This window comes from Octopus sinensis, linkage group LG11 (genome assembly GCF_006345805.1).
Source record: "Octopus sinensis linkage group LG11, ASM634580v1, whole genome shotgun sequence".
Taxonomy (NCBI): Eukaryota; Metazoa; Mollusca; class Cephalopoda; order Octopoda; family Octopodidae; genus Octopus; species Octopus sinensis.
In genome coordinates this window covers 37,617,743-37,637,201 of record NC_043007.1, presented here as the reverse complement: position 1 = coordinate 37,637,201, position 19,459 = coordinate 37,617,743, and the positions used below count along the sequence as shown (strand labels likewise).

General features: G+C 37.1%; 1 protein-coding gene across 2 annotated transcripts in view; it reads left to right on the top strand.

The window, feature by feature from the left end:
- Positions 1 to 2,240: 2,240 nt before the first annotated feature.
- Positions 2,241 to 19,459, top strand: part of LOC115217462 — a 50,092-nt gene continuing 32,873 nt past the window's right edge. Inside the window, exon 1 of one of the 2 annotated variants that reach the window (XM_036507359.1) lies at positions 2,241 to 3,223. In XM_036507359.1, the coding sequence (XP_036363252.1) occupies positions 3,074 to 3,223 (150 nt within the window). In that variant the 5' untranslated portion in view covers positions 2,241 to 3,073. The remainder of the gene's footprint in view (positions 3,224 to 19,459) is intronic. The other variant, XM_029787168.2, reaches the window with a different exon arrangement.

Genomic DNA, 19,459 nt, shown 5'->3' with positions numbered 1-19,459 from the left:
TCTATCTATCTATCTATCTATCTATCTATCTATATCTATCTATCTATCTATCTATCTATCTATCTATCTATCTATCTATCTATCTATCTATCTATCTTCTATCTATCTATCTATCTATCTATCTATCTATCCTGCCTGCCAGCCCGTCTGTCTGTCTGTCTGTCTCGCTAGCTAGCTACACACGTATAGTTTCTTTTCTTTTTACTTGTTTCAGTTATTGGATTGCGGCTATGCTGGGGCACCACACATACACACGCAATCACGCACACACTCATGTACGCACGCGCGCAGACACACACACACGCGCACGCATACAGAACTCTGTTTTGTTAGAAATAAACCAGCCTCACCCTTCCAAATATTAAAAAGAGACATACAATATCTATCTAACCAAATACTGGCTATACATAAATATATAGAAAAAAAGGATAAATAGACATAAATTTGATGTATCTGAGGGGAATTACCCTGGGTCGCCTTTTGCAAAAATTGATCGACTGATATAGGGCAACCGTGATCGAGCAGAACTCTGATCAAAGGCATTCCAGCTATGATCCTATCGCCTTTTATTTAGGGAATTGTGGGACCACATTATCTAATGTGTCCTTTGTTTAAGACGTGGAGTATGTTATAAGACAGAGATATATGACTGCTTTATCTAGCAGGTTAAGCAACCTCGCAGAGGCGTGCAAATTTATCGAGAAGATGAGGGATGAGACAGAGGATTTTCCATATTTGAGAAGTGTATTGGCTCCAACCGAGGATCGAAACCCGTTCGCTAACTTGACTTCCTCTATCGCTCGCCATAAATGTTAATACGTGCACGCTTACAAACACACTCACATACATCTTACACAACCAAATAAACATACACACTCAGGTGCACGTGTACGTGCCTATGAGAAATCTAAATAATTATAGCTGTGAAGTTCTACCCGTCACACGCTTGTTCAGAATATTGAATATTATGATGTGACGAGCACTGTAGTGCAGAGAGAGCCAATGCATATAATCCGAGATGCCTATCCTCGTTTCAATCCTCACCCTGAGCCCTTTCAATTCTCTTTATATTCTATACTCTGCCACCTTGTTCCAATGCCTTTCGGAATGTCATGAATGTCATATGATCCAGTTTTTTTTCTTCTCTTTTCTTTACGAAAACATAGTCTTTAACAAATTATTGTTATATACCAAGAAATAAAAGCTGGATTATCATTATTTTTTTCCTTTCAAGAAACAAAATTAATAAACCCCTAATGTATATTCCTATTTTACTGATATTTCTAAGAATTGTTTCGGCGTACGAAGTTAAATATTTTGGTTAACTACACATATTTCATGCAAACGTGCATACACACACACACATACATACATACATACATACATATATATATACAATCTTATGTATGTGTAAGCATATATATATATATATACACACACACACACATATATATATGTGAACATATATATAATGTTCACTTACATATATATATTATATATATATATATATACACACACACATATACTTATGTGCATTTAATTATATATATTTATATGTATATAATGCATATATGCACAGGCATATGTATATACACATATATGAATACATACATACACACACACACATATATACACATAGATACATACACGTATGCATACATTATTATACATATGTTTGTTTTTATGTTAAAAGAATCACATGCTTTATGGAAACAAACACACACATTTAGACACCCCCCTCTCTCTTTCTTTCCTACATTCATCTCTATCTCTACTTTCTTACATGTATATGTATTTATTTATTTTGTACGTAAATATGTAATAATTTTGTCTTGCAATCTAAAAATAAAACATTTTTCATCAGGGATTATTATCTTCTATTTTCTAAGGGTGCATGTAGTGGGAGAAAGTAGAGAAATAAAGAAATACAAAGGTATAATGAGAAGCAAAGGAGAGAAATAAGTAGATAGAGAGAGAGAGAGAGAGAGGGTGAATGTATGAGAAGGATTAAGTGAGGGAGAGTAAGAGGAGTGAGCGAAGACTGATTTAGTCAAGTACTAGAGAGAAAATAAAAGTAGGTAAATAGATAGAAAGAGAAAGATAAAGGGAGGAAAAGTGCCTTTTTATATCTCCCTCTCTCTCATCATCCATTCCTTTTCTTTTCCCTGCGAGTGCTTTGTGTTTTAGCCTAGGAAGTGCGCCTCATCTATCGGAGAACAACCCACTTACCAGGGGAGATAATGTTTGCACAAGTTTTATATATGTATATATATGTATATATACATATATAAAATTTAAAGAAGAAAGAAAGAATAAATGAATGAGAGAGAGGGAGAGAGTGTATGTGTGAGAGAGAGAGAGAAAAAAGATACAAGGTAAGCGAATAAGAGACTGACAAAAAGAGTGAGGGAGACGTGCAGCGATGATGGCGACCATCCCAGCTTGGATTGTTTTGTCAGACATGTACGCAAACCGCCGCAGCCGTCATCGACGACGACGGGCAATCGTGTGGTGTGGCGGTCGCTGGGAATGGTAACCAAGCGCAGATTTTTACAGGAGCAATAATTACAAGGATTAATAATAATAATAACAACATAGTAATAATTAATTAATTTGATTGACAATAATTCGTAACTAAATTGGTGGTGGTGTGTTCTGTGAGTGTTGTGTTTTTGACGTCCGTCTCGTCAACATCGTCATATATTAGGGAGAGAGACAGAGCGAGCGAAGGAGAGAGAGAGAGAGAGCAGTCAGCAAAGCTAGTTAGCTAGCTGCAAGCCAGTTTTCTTTGATGAATGAAGAGATGTAACAGGGAAGGAAAGCAATATCACTAGTTATAGAAGAGTCACATACACGCGCGCATATATATATATATATATATAAATATATATATATATTTATATATTATATATATATTTATATATATATATTCTGTCAACAGATTTGAAACTTTTCACTGTAAGACCCAAACCAAAGCAGAATATCATACAAGGAAAGGCATAAAAGAAGAAAAATTTAAGTCTATCTCTTTCCCCCAGAGCATGCCAGCCTTGGCCGCTGTGCTGGGTTCACCATGGCTCACATATTCCATGGTTACGAACTGTTACTGTTTAAAAGATTCCATTCGGAACCGAGCCTTTGGTTGGAATGGAAGAATAAGCTATTGGAGAAAAGCCGCGATGCCCCATCACCAACGTCTCTCATTGACCTGGAAGACATCGGAGTAAGTATAGACATATCCCTTCTATTTCTATACGCGTGTTTGTTTCTATGTATGTGTGAGTATATATATATGAAATCTGTTGTCACTGTCTATGTATATCACCGCCCATTTCTATTTATTTTTTTTTTAAAGTCTATTTGTCAATCTCCCTCTCTCATATATATAAATCCATTCTTACATACACATACATATACTTGTTCAAATGTACGAGAGTAATGTAATGTATTCGAATTTGTGTAAGGAAGTGTCTCTGTGTGTCATGTTATCGAATTTATATTTGCGCGCGTGTGTGTATAGATATAAATATATATATATATATATATATATATATATATATGCGTGAGTGTATGTATGTATATATAAATGAATCTATAAATGTAATATCGAATTTATGTACATACATGTATGTAATGGATTGTAATCTAATTTATATAATATAATACACTGTAATCTAACTGATATATATATATATAAATGTACATATAAACTAACGAATTATCTATCTATCTATCTATCCACACACACACACACTCTGCGTTTCGTTTCATAAGTGTATGTGTCAAATTCTGAACCCTCCCCTATTCCACTTCATTTCCGTGTGTCATGTCTGTCTCACAGCTGTCTCTACGGTCCGGTGTATTTCATTTTATTAACGTCACACCTTAACAATTTTTACATTACACATATGGAATTATGCACATACACAGGTAGAGGCAATATATATATATATATATATTTATATATATATATATATATATCGTCATATACACATTATGTGTGTGTGTGTGGAATATTTCATAGGAATATATATAGATAAATATATAATACTTTTTTTTAATAATTATATATGTTGTATTTATATTCTATGAAGAAGAAATACATATGTGTATATGCAATGATATTACCTGTTCAAATATGCTTGTGGCACGTTCGAACCCGTAAGCTAGCCATTCGCTGTGTTTTGTGATGGGGAAAATTTCTCGCAGTTCTTGTAGAAATGCAATGTTATGACAAAACACAGTGAATGGCGTGCTTACGAGTTCGAACGTGTCACAAGCATATTTGAACTGGTATTAACATTACTTTTATACACCTGACTGCTTAGCGCTCCCACCTCATAATAAATATATATATATATTTATATATTATTAAAAGGCAACACATACACGCGCACAAACAACATAAGAGAGGGTGGGATTTATATGCATATAACATATACATGATATATATATGTGTGTGTGTAATACATATATTGTTATGTACATGTGATATATACATGTAAGATATTTATATAATATAGACTTTCTATAAAGATATAGATCATATTTTTGTCGATTTATATAACTTTATGAAATAGATTACATATATATATGTGTGTATAAAATACATTCATGGTATATGTAAAATTGATATATATATAAATATTTTGTATTTATATATATTGTATAGGGGCTCTTCAGTATTATTCTCATCAAACCATACCCGTCTACCTATCGCATTCCCCGCACCTCATCGACATCCTTAGATACACAAATGGACTAACACATACTAATTAACTTGAATAAATGTGCTGCCAACAATGCCTAGCTATCCGGTGGAAACCAAACATGTGTCCATGCATACACCGTATGCCTCCTAATTATCTGCCCCTGATGACTATGTGCTAAGCCAATCTCGCTGGAGTCGCTGGAATGGTGTGAATTCTTATGTAGGTCTGTTTGGATAATACAAGTATGATGTGCAGTATGGCTGAATGTTTAACATGTTTACTTTACAATCACAAGAATCTGGGCTTGATGCTACTATGTGATATCTTGAGTATATATGTCACTTCTAAAGCTATGGCTAGAGCTTTAAATTTTGAGAGAAATTTGGTTGAGTTGAAACTGTAGAAGTCCGTGAGATTGATTACACTTAAAATTCAAAGGTCTAGTTTTATGATACTGTGTCACACTGATTTTGTAAACGAATTACTTTACGGGTATATGTTTGCGTGTGGTGTACTCGACCACTTTTGAATTAATTCAGTTATGCCCTACCAGTTACAATCATGTGTAAAATTATTCAATTATTCTTGCAGGCTGTAAGTGTATATTTCCACGTGCAGTATGAGAATCGGTATTTCTGGGCAGTAGCATCACTTATCTCCTTGCTATGAGTTATATTTCAGTAATTATATTGTAAATATCTAGCTTAGTTTTGCCATACTTATTATCACTCCGAAAGACACCACACACAAGGAAAAGTTCTCTGTATACCAATACACTTTCCAGAAACTGAAGAAGGTAACATGATGGAAAGAGAAAAAGTTAAATTCTATTTCATGTGCACTACTTTTGCTCTGTTATTTAAAAGTTCAACCACAAAACAATTGACAATAATAGCAAAGAAAGAACAAGGACCTGGTAATGAAATGCAGAAATAGTTAATGCCCTTGATGGTAAGCCAGATAAATAAAACAAAACAAAAGGCCTTTATCCATAAGCCTTATGGTAAGATTATCAGGTGCATCACACTTCTTTGTGTGTGAGGTCCTTGTATAAATGTTTAAAATGGAAGTGTCTGTCAGACTTTCCAACCAACAGTTTTCAGTTGTTCAATCAGCTAAACTAACAGGATTGTTGAATTAATGTGTAAGTGGTTGAGCATTCCACAGACATGTACCCCTAGTGTAATTCTCTCATACAATCATCAAGACACTGTAGGACAAAGCTGGACCTTTGCTTACTCTTACAATCCATCTTATAGGCTTCTATACAGTCTCTGTCCTGAGGTTGACCTCAGGCTATAGAAAATTACACTTGTTTAAGGTGGAATTGAGTCTTGTACCTTGTGGTTGCGAAGTGAACTGCTTAATCATTTGACCGTATGTCATCTACTTTGTGTGTGTAAATATATATATATATTGTATGTACATACATATGTATAACATGATATATGCAATATGTATATTAGATATATTATAATACACGCATGTTTATGATCAGTATGCCAACAACATTGACCAGATGATCTTAGCATCATGTTTAAAAATCACCCAAGGTTAGGACCTTGTACCTCACACCTATTACACAAATGAAACTCAGAGCACTTAAATGTAAAGTAACACAGCTATTTCGCCTTAACTGGTCTGGTTTTGTCTAATACTGTGCTGAAAGAAATCAAGACTCCTTAATGTTCAAGCAGTGTCAGAACAAAGTTGTCCAAAGGATCCCTGATAAACAACTGGGCGCTCTTTTAGATGGGTTGCAGAACCACATCCCGCTTGTAGATTTCATGTTTTGATATCTCCTACCTGACACCAACCACTCTGCAGGGAGCATGCTGTGGATGCTTATTTCTATGGCAAGGGAGTCATGCTTTCTCTTGACACCAAACTGCACTGGATAGATTGTAGTTGAGAAAATGAAGTGAGATCATGGAATTGATAAATGGGGAAGATGAATGTGGATGCTGATACTAAATGAGTATATGGGAACATTAGGTTGAGTATATAAAGTACATGCATGTCCCTTACCGTGATGATGTGAACATAAATATGTATGTAAATACATACATACACACATTAACACACACATTTGTAGGTGTGTCTATAAATATATGTATATGTGTATATAGTTGTATATACATACACATATATATGGGTACATAAGTATGTATAAACATATGCATATATATTTTTGCATATGTATATGTGTATACACACACATTTATATATACATATGTATATGCATATATTTATAAATGAATATACATGTATGTATGTATATTCATATGTGTGTGTATATATATATATATATATATATATATATATATATATACATACATGCATGCATGCAAGTTTATATATATACATGCAAATATATAGGGCAAATAAGAAAATCCTGGGTAAATTTCCAATTTACTCCCACCCATACCTAGTATTCAATTGCAATATTGCCATGCAATAGTAAACACTTAGTTAAAAATACATAGGTACACATCCAGTAGTATATTGGGTATTTAATATCACTTAGATGGTTTCTTAACCTCTATCTCTTACAGACATCTCTTTCTGTATATATGTATAACATCAGGGCATCCAGCTGTAGAAACATTGCCAGATTAGACTGGAGCCTGGTGCAGCCTTCTGGCTTCCCAGAACCCCGGTCGAACCGTCCAACCCATGCTAACATGGAGAACGGACGTTAAACGATGATGATGATCACCATTGTTTTAGCATCTGCTTTCTCAAGCTTGTATGTGTCAGGTGAAATTTGTTGAGACAAATTTACTATGACTTGGTGCTCTTCCTTTCACCAACCCTTACCTGTTTTCAAACAATGTAATATGTCCCATGGACATGTTTTCACAGATAATTGGAAACAAATGATGATATTTCTATGGGTGACAGTTACATGCAACTATTGTGTGATATCAAGAGAAGGGCTCACGTACATACATATAAACACATATGATGGGCTTCTTTAATTTCGGTTCTCTGTCCACTCACAATCTTTGCACAGCCTAGGTCTCTAGTTCAAGACACTCGTCCAAAGTACCATATGGGAAAATTAAACCAGATACCATATGACTGGAAAGTGAAATTCTTAACCATGCAACCTTGCCTGTACCTACACACACACAAATGTATGTATATATATGTATATATATTACACACATTTATATGCATAAAAGAGTCATCTCCTATTATTTGTAGCTTCAAAATCACAAGATGGCCAAGTTGTTTTCCATGAAACTTGATGGATTTCATCCATTTTGTTTGTAGTATATGTGAACTGCTTTGAGCTGAAAGAAAATTAACCCTCAATGTGTTTGTGCATGTGTTCATATATATATATATATATGCATTTATATCGATATCATCATTGCTGTTAAGTTCACTTCTCTCTGCTTGCATGGGTTGCAAGATTTTCTTTCACTGATCCTCACCTGTTTCCAAGCGAAGTGATATTCCCCCGTGATCACACATGTTTCTCTCAGAATACTGGAGATGAATAACACTGCTTGTATGACAGTGACAATCATATACAACTCATACGATTCTGTAACAAGAAGACACACACACACACACACACACACACACATTCTCTCTCTCCTCCACCTCTCTCTCTCACACACACATACACACACAGGTATGCTATGAGTTCTTTCAGTTTCCGTTTGCCAAATCCACTCTCAAGGCCTTACACACCCTGGGCTAGACACTTGCCCAAGATGCCACCCGGTGGGACTGAACCTGAGACTATGTGCTTACGAAGTAATTTCCTAACCACAGCATGAATGCATGCATGCAGCTTGTTCTTCTCTGTGTGTAAATGTTGTGACAATTTCCCTTTAGTCGATTTCATAGCTTTTTCTTTTGTTCGAAGCTGTTATATTATCACTAGTTATTCTTATGGGTTGGCAGAATCGATAGAACGTTGGACAAAATGTATAGGACGTATTTTATATTACGGTCTTTTACGTTTTATGTTCAAATCCTACTGAAATAAATTTTGCTTCTCATCTTCCAGGGTTCTATAAAATAAAGTATTAAGGAATGAGGTCGCTCTCAAAAAATTACCGGCCTTGTGCCTAAATTAAAAATTGTTATTACGATAGCTAAGAAGGTGGATCGGCAGATATCGTCGAATAGCGAACAAAATACTTTGCTGTTTTTAGCTCTGTCGTTTTTATATACATACATACATACACGTTCAGTTCCCACTGTGGCTAACTTTCCATGATATATTTTCGGAGTCGATAATACAAACTATCAGTTGATGTAATTGACTAACCCTTCGCTCCAAATTTCTATCCTTGTGCTTATGTTAGAAATTATTATATTTTACGATCGCAGCTAACGCATTGAACTCCGTTTAACGTCACTACATCTTATTTACCAACATTCTTGGTTGTACAACTTTTTCAAGTGTTAAGAAATGGTTTAATGTTTTTGTTAATCATGATTATGGTTATTTTCATTCTTATGCAAGCACCAATACCGGTGCTTTTGTATGGTGAAGCGAGAAATGAGATCACATGACGGTCATGCTCCCCACCCCACGACGTATTAATATAAGTGACTATCACTACCTTTTGTGCCTGTGCAGTAAATAAGTTTGCTTCTCGACCACACAGTTCTGGGTTCAGTCCCACTGCGTGGCACCTTGGGCAAGTGTCTTCTACTATAGCCTCGGGCCAACCAAAGCTTTCGGAGTGAATTTTTTTGTAGACGGAAACTGAAAGAAACCCGTCGCATATATATGTGTGTGTGTGTGTGTGTGACCCCCAACACTGCTTGACAACCGGTGTTGGTGTGTTTACGTCCCCGTAACTTAGCGGTTCGGCAAAATAGAACGATAGAGTAAGTACCTAAAATAAAAACGTTCTGGGGTCGATTCATTCGACTAAAAATTCTTTAAGGTGATGCCCCCGCATAGTCGCAATCTAACAACTGAAAGAAGATAAAAGATAACCATTTTTTTAAAGTGGCACTGAACCATACCAGGGATCCCCTTGTGCTCACGGTTCCTCGACCATCTGGAAATAGTAGCCTAAATGTAAGACTCCATCCACTCGCGCTGGTAACTAAAAAAACATACATGGTTACAGCGTATAGAATTGTCTTTGATACATAGGTTGCTTATTTAGGGCTAAAAAACAATAGTGATCAAAAATTTGCTAGGAATTTAATCTTGTAATTGTATCTGGTATTTGTTTAATGCATTCCCCAGTACGGATGTGAACGGAATCTGGATTCGTCATCACTGCGAGCATTTAATAGTTTACTCGTACCCGAAATTCCAACATCTCGCCTTGTGTACACACACTGTGGCAAGCATTGTTATGCTTAAGTGATGTGATTTCAAATTGCTGCGTTTTCATCGCATCGCCACTCTTTATGGATCTGTTGTTTGAGTCGCGCCTCGACTTCAGGCCGACTTCCCTACACACCACCACCATGGGAATTACTCGTTAAGGGATGACGTAGGGTTACAGAACAGTATTTGTCATCACATTCACCACCATCAGCACTCATACATTCACCACCCTTTCAGTTGTAAAGTGATTCCTTTGGTGATTGATTCTAATCAACTCTAGGTGAATCTCAACATGACCACCACATCAACAAAACCAAATCGTAGTAGTAGTTGCACGCTGCTGCTGCAGCTACTACTACTACTACTACTACTACTACTTATCGTGACAGGTTGTTAATGGGTGGGAATCGCGGAGGTTTTAATTGTTTATTTTGTAGCCAAGCGTATATTTATTATCACGGCTATGGTATATGATTGTGTGTGTACATATGCACACACATACACGCATATACATACCCGTGTGAAAATGCACATCCTTATTGTTGCCGGTACATTTTCTCAACTTATTCTCTTCGCCTGTAATGTCGCAAACGAACAAAAATTACACACGCACACGCTCTATGTTTTTATGTGTTTGAAGGAAGAAAATAGAAGAATCATGTAAAGTTATATAAGTGACTCAAGGGTTGAGAGTTGCTTATGTTGCGCTATACACACACACACAAACAAGTACACACGCACACATATTGCGCTACACACCCACCAAGCGATCAAACCTTTATTACATGTCTTGTGTAGTAACAGATTGAAAGGGGTGTAGATAGAGATGGATTAGCATAGGGAGTTGGAGTAGCTGAGCCTCGTTGAGCGGCCGGTCGTCTGGAGGGTTAGTGAGAGGAGAAAAAAAATTTAGAAGTAGTAGTTGTAGCGTTGCGGCGGGGCGGAGAGGGGGGTAGAGTTTGTAAAGAGAGCGTAATAAGGAGCGCGCATGCAGGCGCACACGGAGAATCGTGTATGTAGGTGTAGGGGGGTGGGTACGGTAAGGGAAAAATGCATTGCTGGTGATCGGGGTAGGAGTGAGAGGTACAAACAGAGGTGGAAACAAATATAGAGGGAGTGAGGGTGTCGGAAAACAGTTGTAAGGATAGTCGGTAGAAAGAAGGAGAGGAAAGAAGGATATAGAGTGGTAATGAGATTTAAGGGAGGAAAATAAGGAACCGCAAGAAGGAGGAAGGGGAGTAGATTTGCTGATTTTCATGTTTGTCTGCTGCTGGCATTATTTGTCTGCTTTATACATTCCTTGTGATATATATATATATATATATATATATATATATATATATATATATATATATATTTTATATTCACATATTTCAATGAGAATGTATGTATATATTGCGTGTGTGCATATGTATATGCGTATGTTTGTTGTATACACAATATGAATAAAAACTTGCATATTTTTTCTGTCCCTGTTTTATTAACACGTGTAGAAGTTTTTATTAAATCTATATAAAAGTGTATATGTAGCGTGTGTACGTATGTGTGTATATGTGTAGATGTACGTATATGATTTATCATCTTTATGTATGTCTTTCTCCCATCTCTCTATCTCCCCTTGTTTAATCAGTACTGTTTCTTTTCCTAATTTTGCTGCGATTTTCTTGATTTTAAACTTATTCCCTAGTTTATTGTAAACGCGCGTGTGTTATTATATACATACGTTGTTTTATGTCGAATGAATGAGAACGAAGTGTTCAATACATGTTGTAGAGGAAATATTTTTTAAAAGATTCAATCTGAAACTGAATTTGTTTTGCAACTTGAGTTTCACGCCATTGCGATCTTCAGGCGAAGGTATATATACTTGTATACGCGTAAAATAATGCTGTTTTTCCCCTTCTTTTCCTTCTAAGCAGTGGTGGTTGTGAAAGTCCAGGATGTAGTATAAGTATTGGGAGTGATCGCGGGAATTATATTTCCCATTATATATATATATATATATATATATACACATACACACACACACACACACAGACGACACATGAGAGAGAGAGAGGAGGAAAGGAAGGGAGTTCATCTTTTAAACTATATCAGTATTTGTTTCTAATGCAAATGTTGTATTTAAAACCCCCACTTAAATGAATACTGCTCTCACCCCCACCTCCTTAAATGCTGCACTCATTCTTCTTCAATACTGCACTCAAGAAGTCCCTTTTGTAACTCCCGGCGAACGATTTTTCTATCTTCCTACCTTCCCTATACACGCAATAAAAGCTGGAGTGCTTGTTACAAGAACATCCACTTTACGTTATCTTTCTTAACAATGCAGTGTCACACACACACGGATACATACCATGCATGTATACGCATTCACATGCGCATGAGTCTCATGGAATCGAACATCAATCCTGGTGATCTTGCAGTATCTGTACGATAATCATGCAAAGATTTTCCCCACTGGATTCTCTCATGAATCTAACAATGTTTTTCCTACTTGATAAACGAACAAATGTAGAACTATTTGTTAATATCTGCAGGACTATTTGTAAATATCTCAGGACATATGGGTCCTCTCTAGTCAAAGGTCTTTTCGAGCATTTTAGGCCTTTCTTTCTCCCTATTATTAAAATGATTTGTGTGTGTGTATGTGTTATATGTACGTAAACACACACACACACAGAGGAAGATAAAACCCAAAACATGAGTATACATATGTTTTCTTTTATTGTCAACTAGCGGTATCGCCCGGCGTTGCTCGGGTTTGTAAGGGAAATAACTATATAAGCATTTTTAGAGAGTTACTTCCCGAGCGAAAAGTGGATTAAAAATGCGGAAAAACGATGGTAATTGTTTTTTTTAAATCGTAGACTCATCGTAGACGCGCGCTAATACCCAGAAGGGCTCGATAAGAATCACGACTATAAGGTACCCGCTTTTGGTTAAACTGCACCGCAAAATGTGGGAGTAGTTAGGAATTTAAATCGAATGGGACAGACACTCACACAACTAAAGTTTTATATATAAAGATAATCGGTAGAAGTTATAGAGTGACTCAAGGGCCTAGAATTTTATCAAAAGTGCCAGCGCAGGAAACACGGCCCTTGACTCAGTTATTTCTGCCGATTGCTAAAAAAGAAAAACGTGTTCATATGTGCTTACACGTGTATATTAGTCAAACTGGGCGAACGGAAACTATATGGAAGCCTTTCGGATGAATTGTATCTTTAAGTCAAAGATTCAGCTTGTCACATTGTGTTACGCTGATTCATTTGAGAATTGTATCAATGATACACGTGTCTGTGGAATGTTCTCCTACAGACGCTACATAATCATATGCCAGTCTTGTGTATCACATGTGATACACAGGACAGGTTTGCCAGGCTTTGCATCATATATATATCATATATATTCCCAATTTTTGTCAACCACCAGGGTAACTTGGGACTTAGGAAAGTAACGTTTTAATATTATTCAGAACGCATGGAGCAAGGGCTAACTGAAAGTCTGAAAACAAGCATGGACGTTTATAGCAAACTTATGAAAATGCTTTGGACAGGCACAGGGCTCAATTAACATGTAATTCATTTGATTGATCAACGGAATATTCATCGTCGAAGCCGACGGAGATCCTTGCTCGATTTCTAGCGTAACTACACTTTGATCTATGTTGGTGATTTTTATGGCTCATAAATCCCATAGTAGCCACCCTCTCAAATCCGCCAGTGAGTCACACTGTATAATTTAAAGCCGTGTTTTGATTGTATACATGCAGTCTTTTCAATTTGTACGCCTAACCAAAAATCACATTGTAGGTGAAAATCGCAGGTGGAAATCGCAGATAGGGTGACGCATTACCAAAAGGTATATGTGCGTGTGATTGTTTAGAATGAACTGAGCAAGGCATTAAACTGCATCCGATGGTGAGATTCCAGCTTGGGAGTTTAAGAAATTGGAGAATGTATGAAGCTTGTCACCACTACTCTCAAATCTGTTCTGGCCCTGATTTGGTTAGTACCTGTCAAGAGCTCCACTTATGAGTCAATAAAAAGATACTCTTGTGGCGGACTCTGAAGTGGGCTGGTCTCTAGATGAACGCGCCCTACTGTCACGTAAACCAGTCCTCTTATTTGAGAGTTAAATAGGCCTCGTGCCTCAAGGACATTGTCAGGAGAGCAGGAGACTAGCGGAGTAAACTGTAAATAAACCAGCAGAAGGCAGCAGGAAGTCACTGCTGTATGTTTCCCAAGAAAAATCCTGAATCTGACTTTGACATGGAGATCCTTAATCGCCAACGTTTGTAGACTTGGCACACAAAGAGAAAGGATTGAACTTACCAGTAAGAAATACTGGATTTTTTAATGAAGCAGAGAGTTAGTTACCAATGGTAGAGAAATGCTTTATACCAGCGGTATTCCATCGCGGCGAGCTGGCAGAAACGTTAGCCGTATTTCGTCTGTCGTTACGTTGTGAGTTCAAATTCCGCCGAGGTCAACTTTGCCTTTCATCCTTTCGGGATCGATAAATTAAGTACCAGTTACGTACTGGGGTCAATGTAATCGACTTAATACCCATGTCTGTCCTTGTTTGTCCCCTCTGTGTTTAGCCCCTTGTGGGTAATAAAGAAATAGGTATTCCATCGCCTAGTCTTTCACAACCAAAGGTATCCGCAGGACAGTAATGGTTTGGATTCATAGTAGTTTCCCATCACTTCCCAAGTGGTTTTACAGTGCACACATTCACCATCGATGTGCTCGTGCATCATTGCTACGTTGTTCGTTCACTCTTTGCTCGATTTTATCTGTCCTTTGGCCAAGTCTCGATTTTTGTCCTGCTGGGTTTCTAGCAATTTCCTCAAACGGTCGACCTGCTGCAGGTGCTGTTTTAGTCGCCGACTAAACTGACTGGAACAAGATATACTTGATTGTATATTACTACACACACACACCTATGTGTGAGTGTACTACTTAAAGTATACGTGTATGTGTGTATATATCTATGTATATATGTATACGAGCAAAATGCCCCCCATCCAATGGACGATGCTGAGTTGTCAAACATTTAAACCAAATTTTCTCAAAACAACTTGTCCGACCGTCCCATAGGCCTCCCCTTTGAGAAACGCTGATTTAACCTAAATTTGAGACACTAGCAAAAGACGAATTTCAACTGATGTACTTGCGCGTCAAATACACGTTCCCACGGCTTTATCGATCGCGCTCTCACCTGGAATCGATTTTTGTAATTTATACACGCCCTGATACCGTCGGTATCTACATATCAAATTTGAGCGCAATCGGATGGAGGATGCCCGAGATCCTAGAAGACACACACACACACAGACAGAACGGATTTTATATAATAGATTACTTCAATGTTTGTTCACAGTTCGTATCATACTATAGTTAAACTTGCCATCCAAACTCGATCACTTCAGTACCAATTACTGATTTGGCTTTGTACTTTCTCACTAAAAAAATCTATGTTCTTTTAGGAATCAGGGTTGGCAGAATACGTTGATCGTTCCATTAACTGGCTTGCTGTTTTTGTACTGGCTCTTAACTTTTTCAGTGCAATTCCTGTTCTCCAAAATTACTAGCCTTTTTGCCTAAATTAGAAACAGTTTCGAAAGGCGATAGGTTGGTAGAAATTAGAGTATTGGAAATTAGAAGGCGGCGAGCTGGTAGAAACGTTAGCACGCCGGGCACGTCTGCCGCTACGTTCTGAGTTCAAATTCCGCCGAGGTCGACTTTGCCTTTCTTCATTTCGGGGTCGATAAATTAAGAACCAGTTACGCATTGGGGTCGATGTAATCGACTTAATCCGTTTGTCTGTCCTTGTTTGTCCCCTCTATGAAATAAGAAATTAGAGTATTGGATTTAATACCATGCGACATTTCCTCTGGATTACTTTTTACTTGTTTCAGTCATTTGACTGTGGCCATGCTGGAGCACCGCCTTTAGTCGAGCAAATCGACCCCAGGACTTATTCTTTGTAAACCTAATACTTATTCTATCGGACTCTTTTGCCGAACCGATAAGTTACGGGGACGTAAACACACCATCATCGGTTGTCAAGCGATGCTGGGGGGGGGGGACAAACACAGACACAGAAACATACACATACTTATATATATATATATATAGATATATACGACGGGCTTCTTTCAGTTTCCGTCTATCAAATCCACTCACAAGGCTTTGGTCGGCCCGAGAGGCTATAGTAGAAAACACTCGCCCAAGGTGCCACGCTGTGGGACTGAACCCAGAACCATGTGGTTGGTAAGCAAGCTACTTACCACACAGCCACTCCTCTCTATATTTTGATTTCAAGTCTCGCCGATGTCAAATTTACCTTTCATCTTTTCGGGAGTTTGTAATATATAGTACGGGCAGGCACAACACAAACTTTCTCGATATTGGATGGTCTTGAACCTCTTAGAGTCCGCACTGATGTACGAGCAGAAACTTCAAATTCCCGCGGTCACCAGATTAGTTTGATAGTACCTTGCATACAACAGTAGTAACAAACTTGTATAATTTATACTAATGTAGAAGTATCTGTATTTCATTTAATTATTTAAATAAAATTAATATCTATTTTAATTTAGAGCGTATTGACCGATGTGACCACTCCAAGTTCGGAAAATTCCGGTAATCTGGAACGACTTTGGAACTAAAGGTTCCGGAAAATCGATAAATCAACCCCTGTATTAGGGTCGGATTTGATCAGCTAAACCTATTCGTCGTCCCCCCAAATCACAAGCCTTATGGTTTTTTAAAATTTTTTTTTGCCGGAGACGGTCTCCGTATAAACACCCGGTGTACAATGTCTGCGACCCTGTTTATTGATTTGCTAACTGGAGTCACTCATTATCACTTCACTGAAATCGCCTTGTATTATACTTAGAAAAAGGCATGAACGTCACCGTGTTTCTTGTTCCATCGCAGTCATTCACCCCGCCGCCGCCGCCCCTCCCCCTCCTCCCCCTTCCTATAAATATGCGTTCCTCGTGCTTCTTCAAAAGAAATCGGTTTTTGTAATTCTCGTGATTCGTGCGCAATTATGAAATTGTCGCCGTCGCCAACATCACCCACTGTAGTCATTACCACCACCACGACCACCATCATCATCATCATCATCTTCGTAGTTATCACGATCCTCTCACCCCCATCATCGATCTAACATCGAATCAGCAAACATAAACACAGAAAATGAAAGCACGTGATGTAAACGAACCAACGATAATGATGATGATGATAATGATGTAGAGGTGTAGGAGGAGGAGGAGGATAAAGATTTATTTAGTTTTTTTTTTTTTTCTGTCACAAGGGCAATGAATGAAGTTAATGTTACGAAAATACAAACAAAAAACCCCAGAAAGATGAATGAATATATATATATAAATACATATATATATATATATATATATATATATATATATATATATATATATATATATAATATCGATATTTGTAAAGTGTGATAAAAAAAAAAAAAGCGTCTTTTAGAACCAAAATAAAGAGTAAATATAAAGGAAATAGGGAAGATAGCCACACAGGAAAGAAAAAAAGATCACGGTGATTGTGAAATCCTGCCTCGATCACTCTCACTTCAGTTAATAAATAATAAAAAGTATTTATAATAAATTCTTGATGGTTTTCTTTCTGGCCAGGCACGAGACCGATTTTTGTTAACTGTGTATGTATGTGTGTGTGTGTGTGTGTGTTCATGGAGATGGATAGGAGAGTATATAGTCAAGTGATTCGGCTTCGGTGTATTAGTACATGATGATGATAATGATGCTGGTGAATGGCGATGATAGTGATGCGTGTGTTGGTGGTAGTGGTTGCTTATAAAGGCACACGGCTTCCATCACACTTTCCGATAGACGAACGAGATTGTGTAGAGTTCATTGGCTTTCTCTAAGACCGAATAATAATAATAATAATAATAATAATAATGTTAATTTCTTTTATTTGCCACCGGGGCGACGGGTGTGGGAGACAATACAAAGACGGGCATAAAGATTGGGATTTACATATAAAGTAGAACGATAAAAAAAAATGTATATATGGTAAGAAATATCAACAAAAGAGTGATGATGATGATGGTGATAATAATGGTTTCAAATTTTGGCACAAGGCTAGTCATTTCAGGGAAGAAGGCTAAATAATAATAATAATCCTTAATGATACATTCTTTGTATGTAGATGATTTCGTCTTTTATTCTATTGTGTATATTAATAATGATTTCTAGCGTTAGCACAAGGCCGTAAATCTGGGGGGACGTATTTATAATTCATTATTTCACCTTCAGTACTTGGCTGGTACTTTATTTTATCGGCCTCTGTAAGGTAAAGTTGAACATCGGCTTAATTTGAACTCGGAATGCTTCTCTACCGATTGTGTTATTTTTTTACTTGTTATTTAGTCGATTAAAGTATTTTTATTTTCGGTTTAGAACTACGAATCGAAAGTGAAAGTAATCGTTAGCACTGAAATTTTGAAAGGAAAAAGGAGAAAAAAATTGAATTACATTTAAAAAAAAAAATATTGTAATCTACGAATTTTTAAACGTAGAACTCCTTTCTCCGCCAAAGTGAAAATCGGAAAAAGTTTTAAAAAACAATGAGGGTGGTATGAAAATATGGTTTTGTTGTTATTTTATGGGTGGTGGTGGCGGTGGTAAAATCGTGATCTCCATTGTTGGAAGCAAGAATCCAAAGAATTTCAAGATCACAAAAAACTAACAAACACAAAAAATTTGGTGGATGTGTGCCTATTCGACACGCCCGCGTGGACACAGACAAACTGTCAATAATAATTCCTACTTTCATTCAGTTTACGATCACAAGCCGAAAGAATGCCATCGGTTAACGTGTACTGTATCGTATTGACCCCGGGAAGAAGAGGAAAGAGAAAGCGGTTTTCTTTATTTAGTAAAGGGCAAATTTTAAAACAAAAAACCCAAAACATTTAACTACTTAGGAAAGTGATTTTTAAACAAGGTCGCACTTTTTTAAGGGGAAAATACAGTCGGTTATATCAACCCAGTGTCTGGCTAGTTAGTACTCGTTTTATCGACCTCGGCAGTGTACAACGTAAATGGGACGTGACTAATACCGCAAGGTGGTCTTTGTCTGGCGCTCTACCGCTTCTACTATCGCCTTGATAATAATATAAGATGAAGATAATGATTTCCTCCTCCCCACACCTCACTAATATTTAATAATAAACATTAAATTATCTGAGTATAGCGTGATACTCAAATTGGTGGCACCTGGTGACACCGTTGTTATATGAAGTGGTGAAATACAGTTTTTAAAACAAAATTTATTGTTGACACGACTGATCGAAGAGGAAGGAAAGCGAGGGTGATGGAGGCTGTGTATTGATTGATAGAGGGATTGAGGGATGTATAAACACA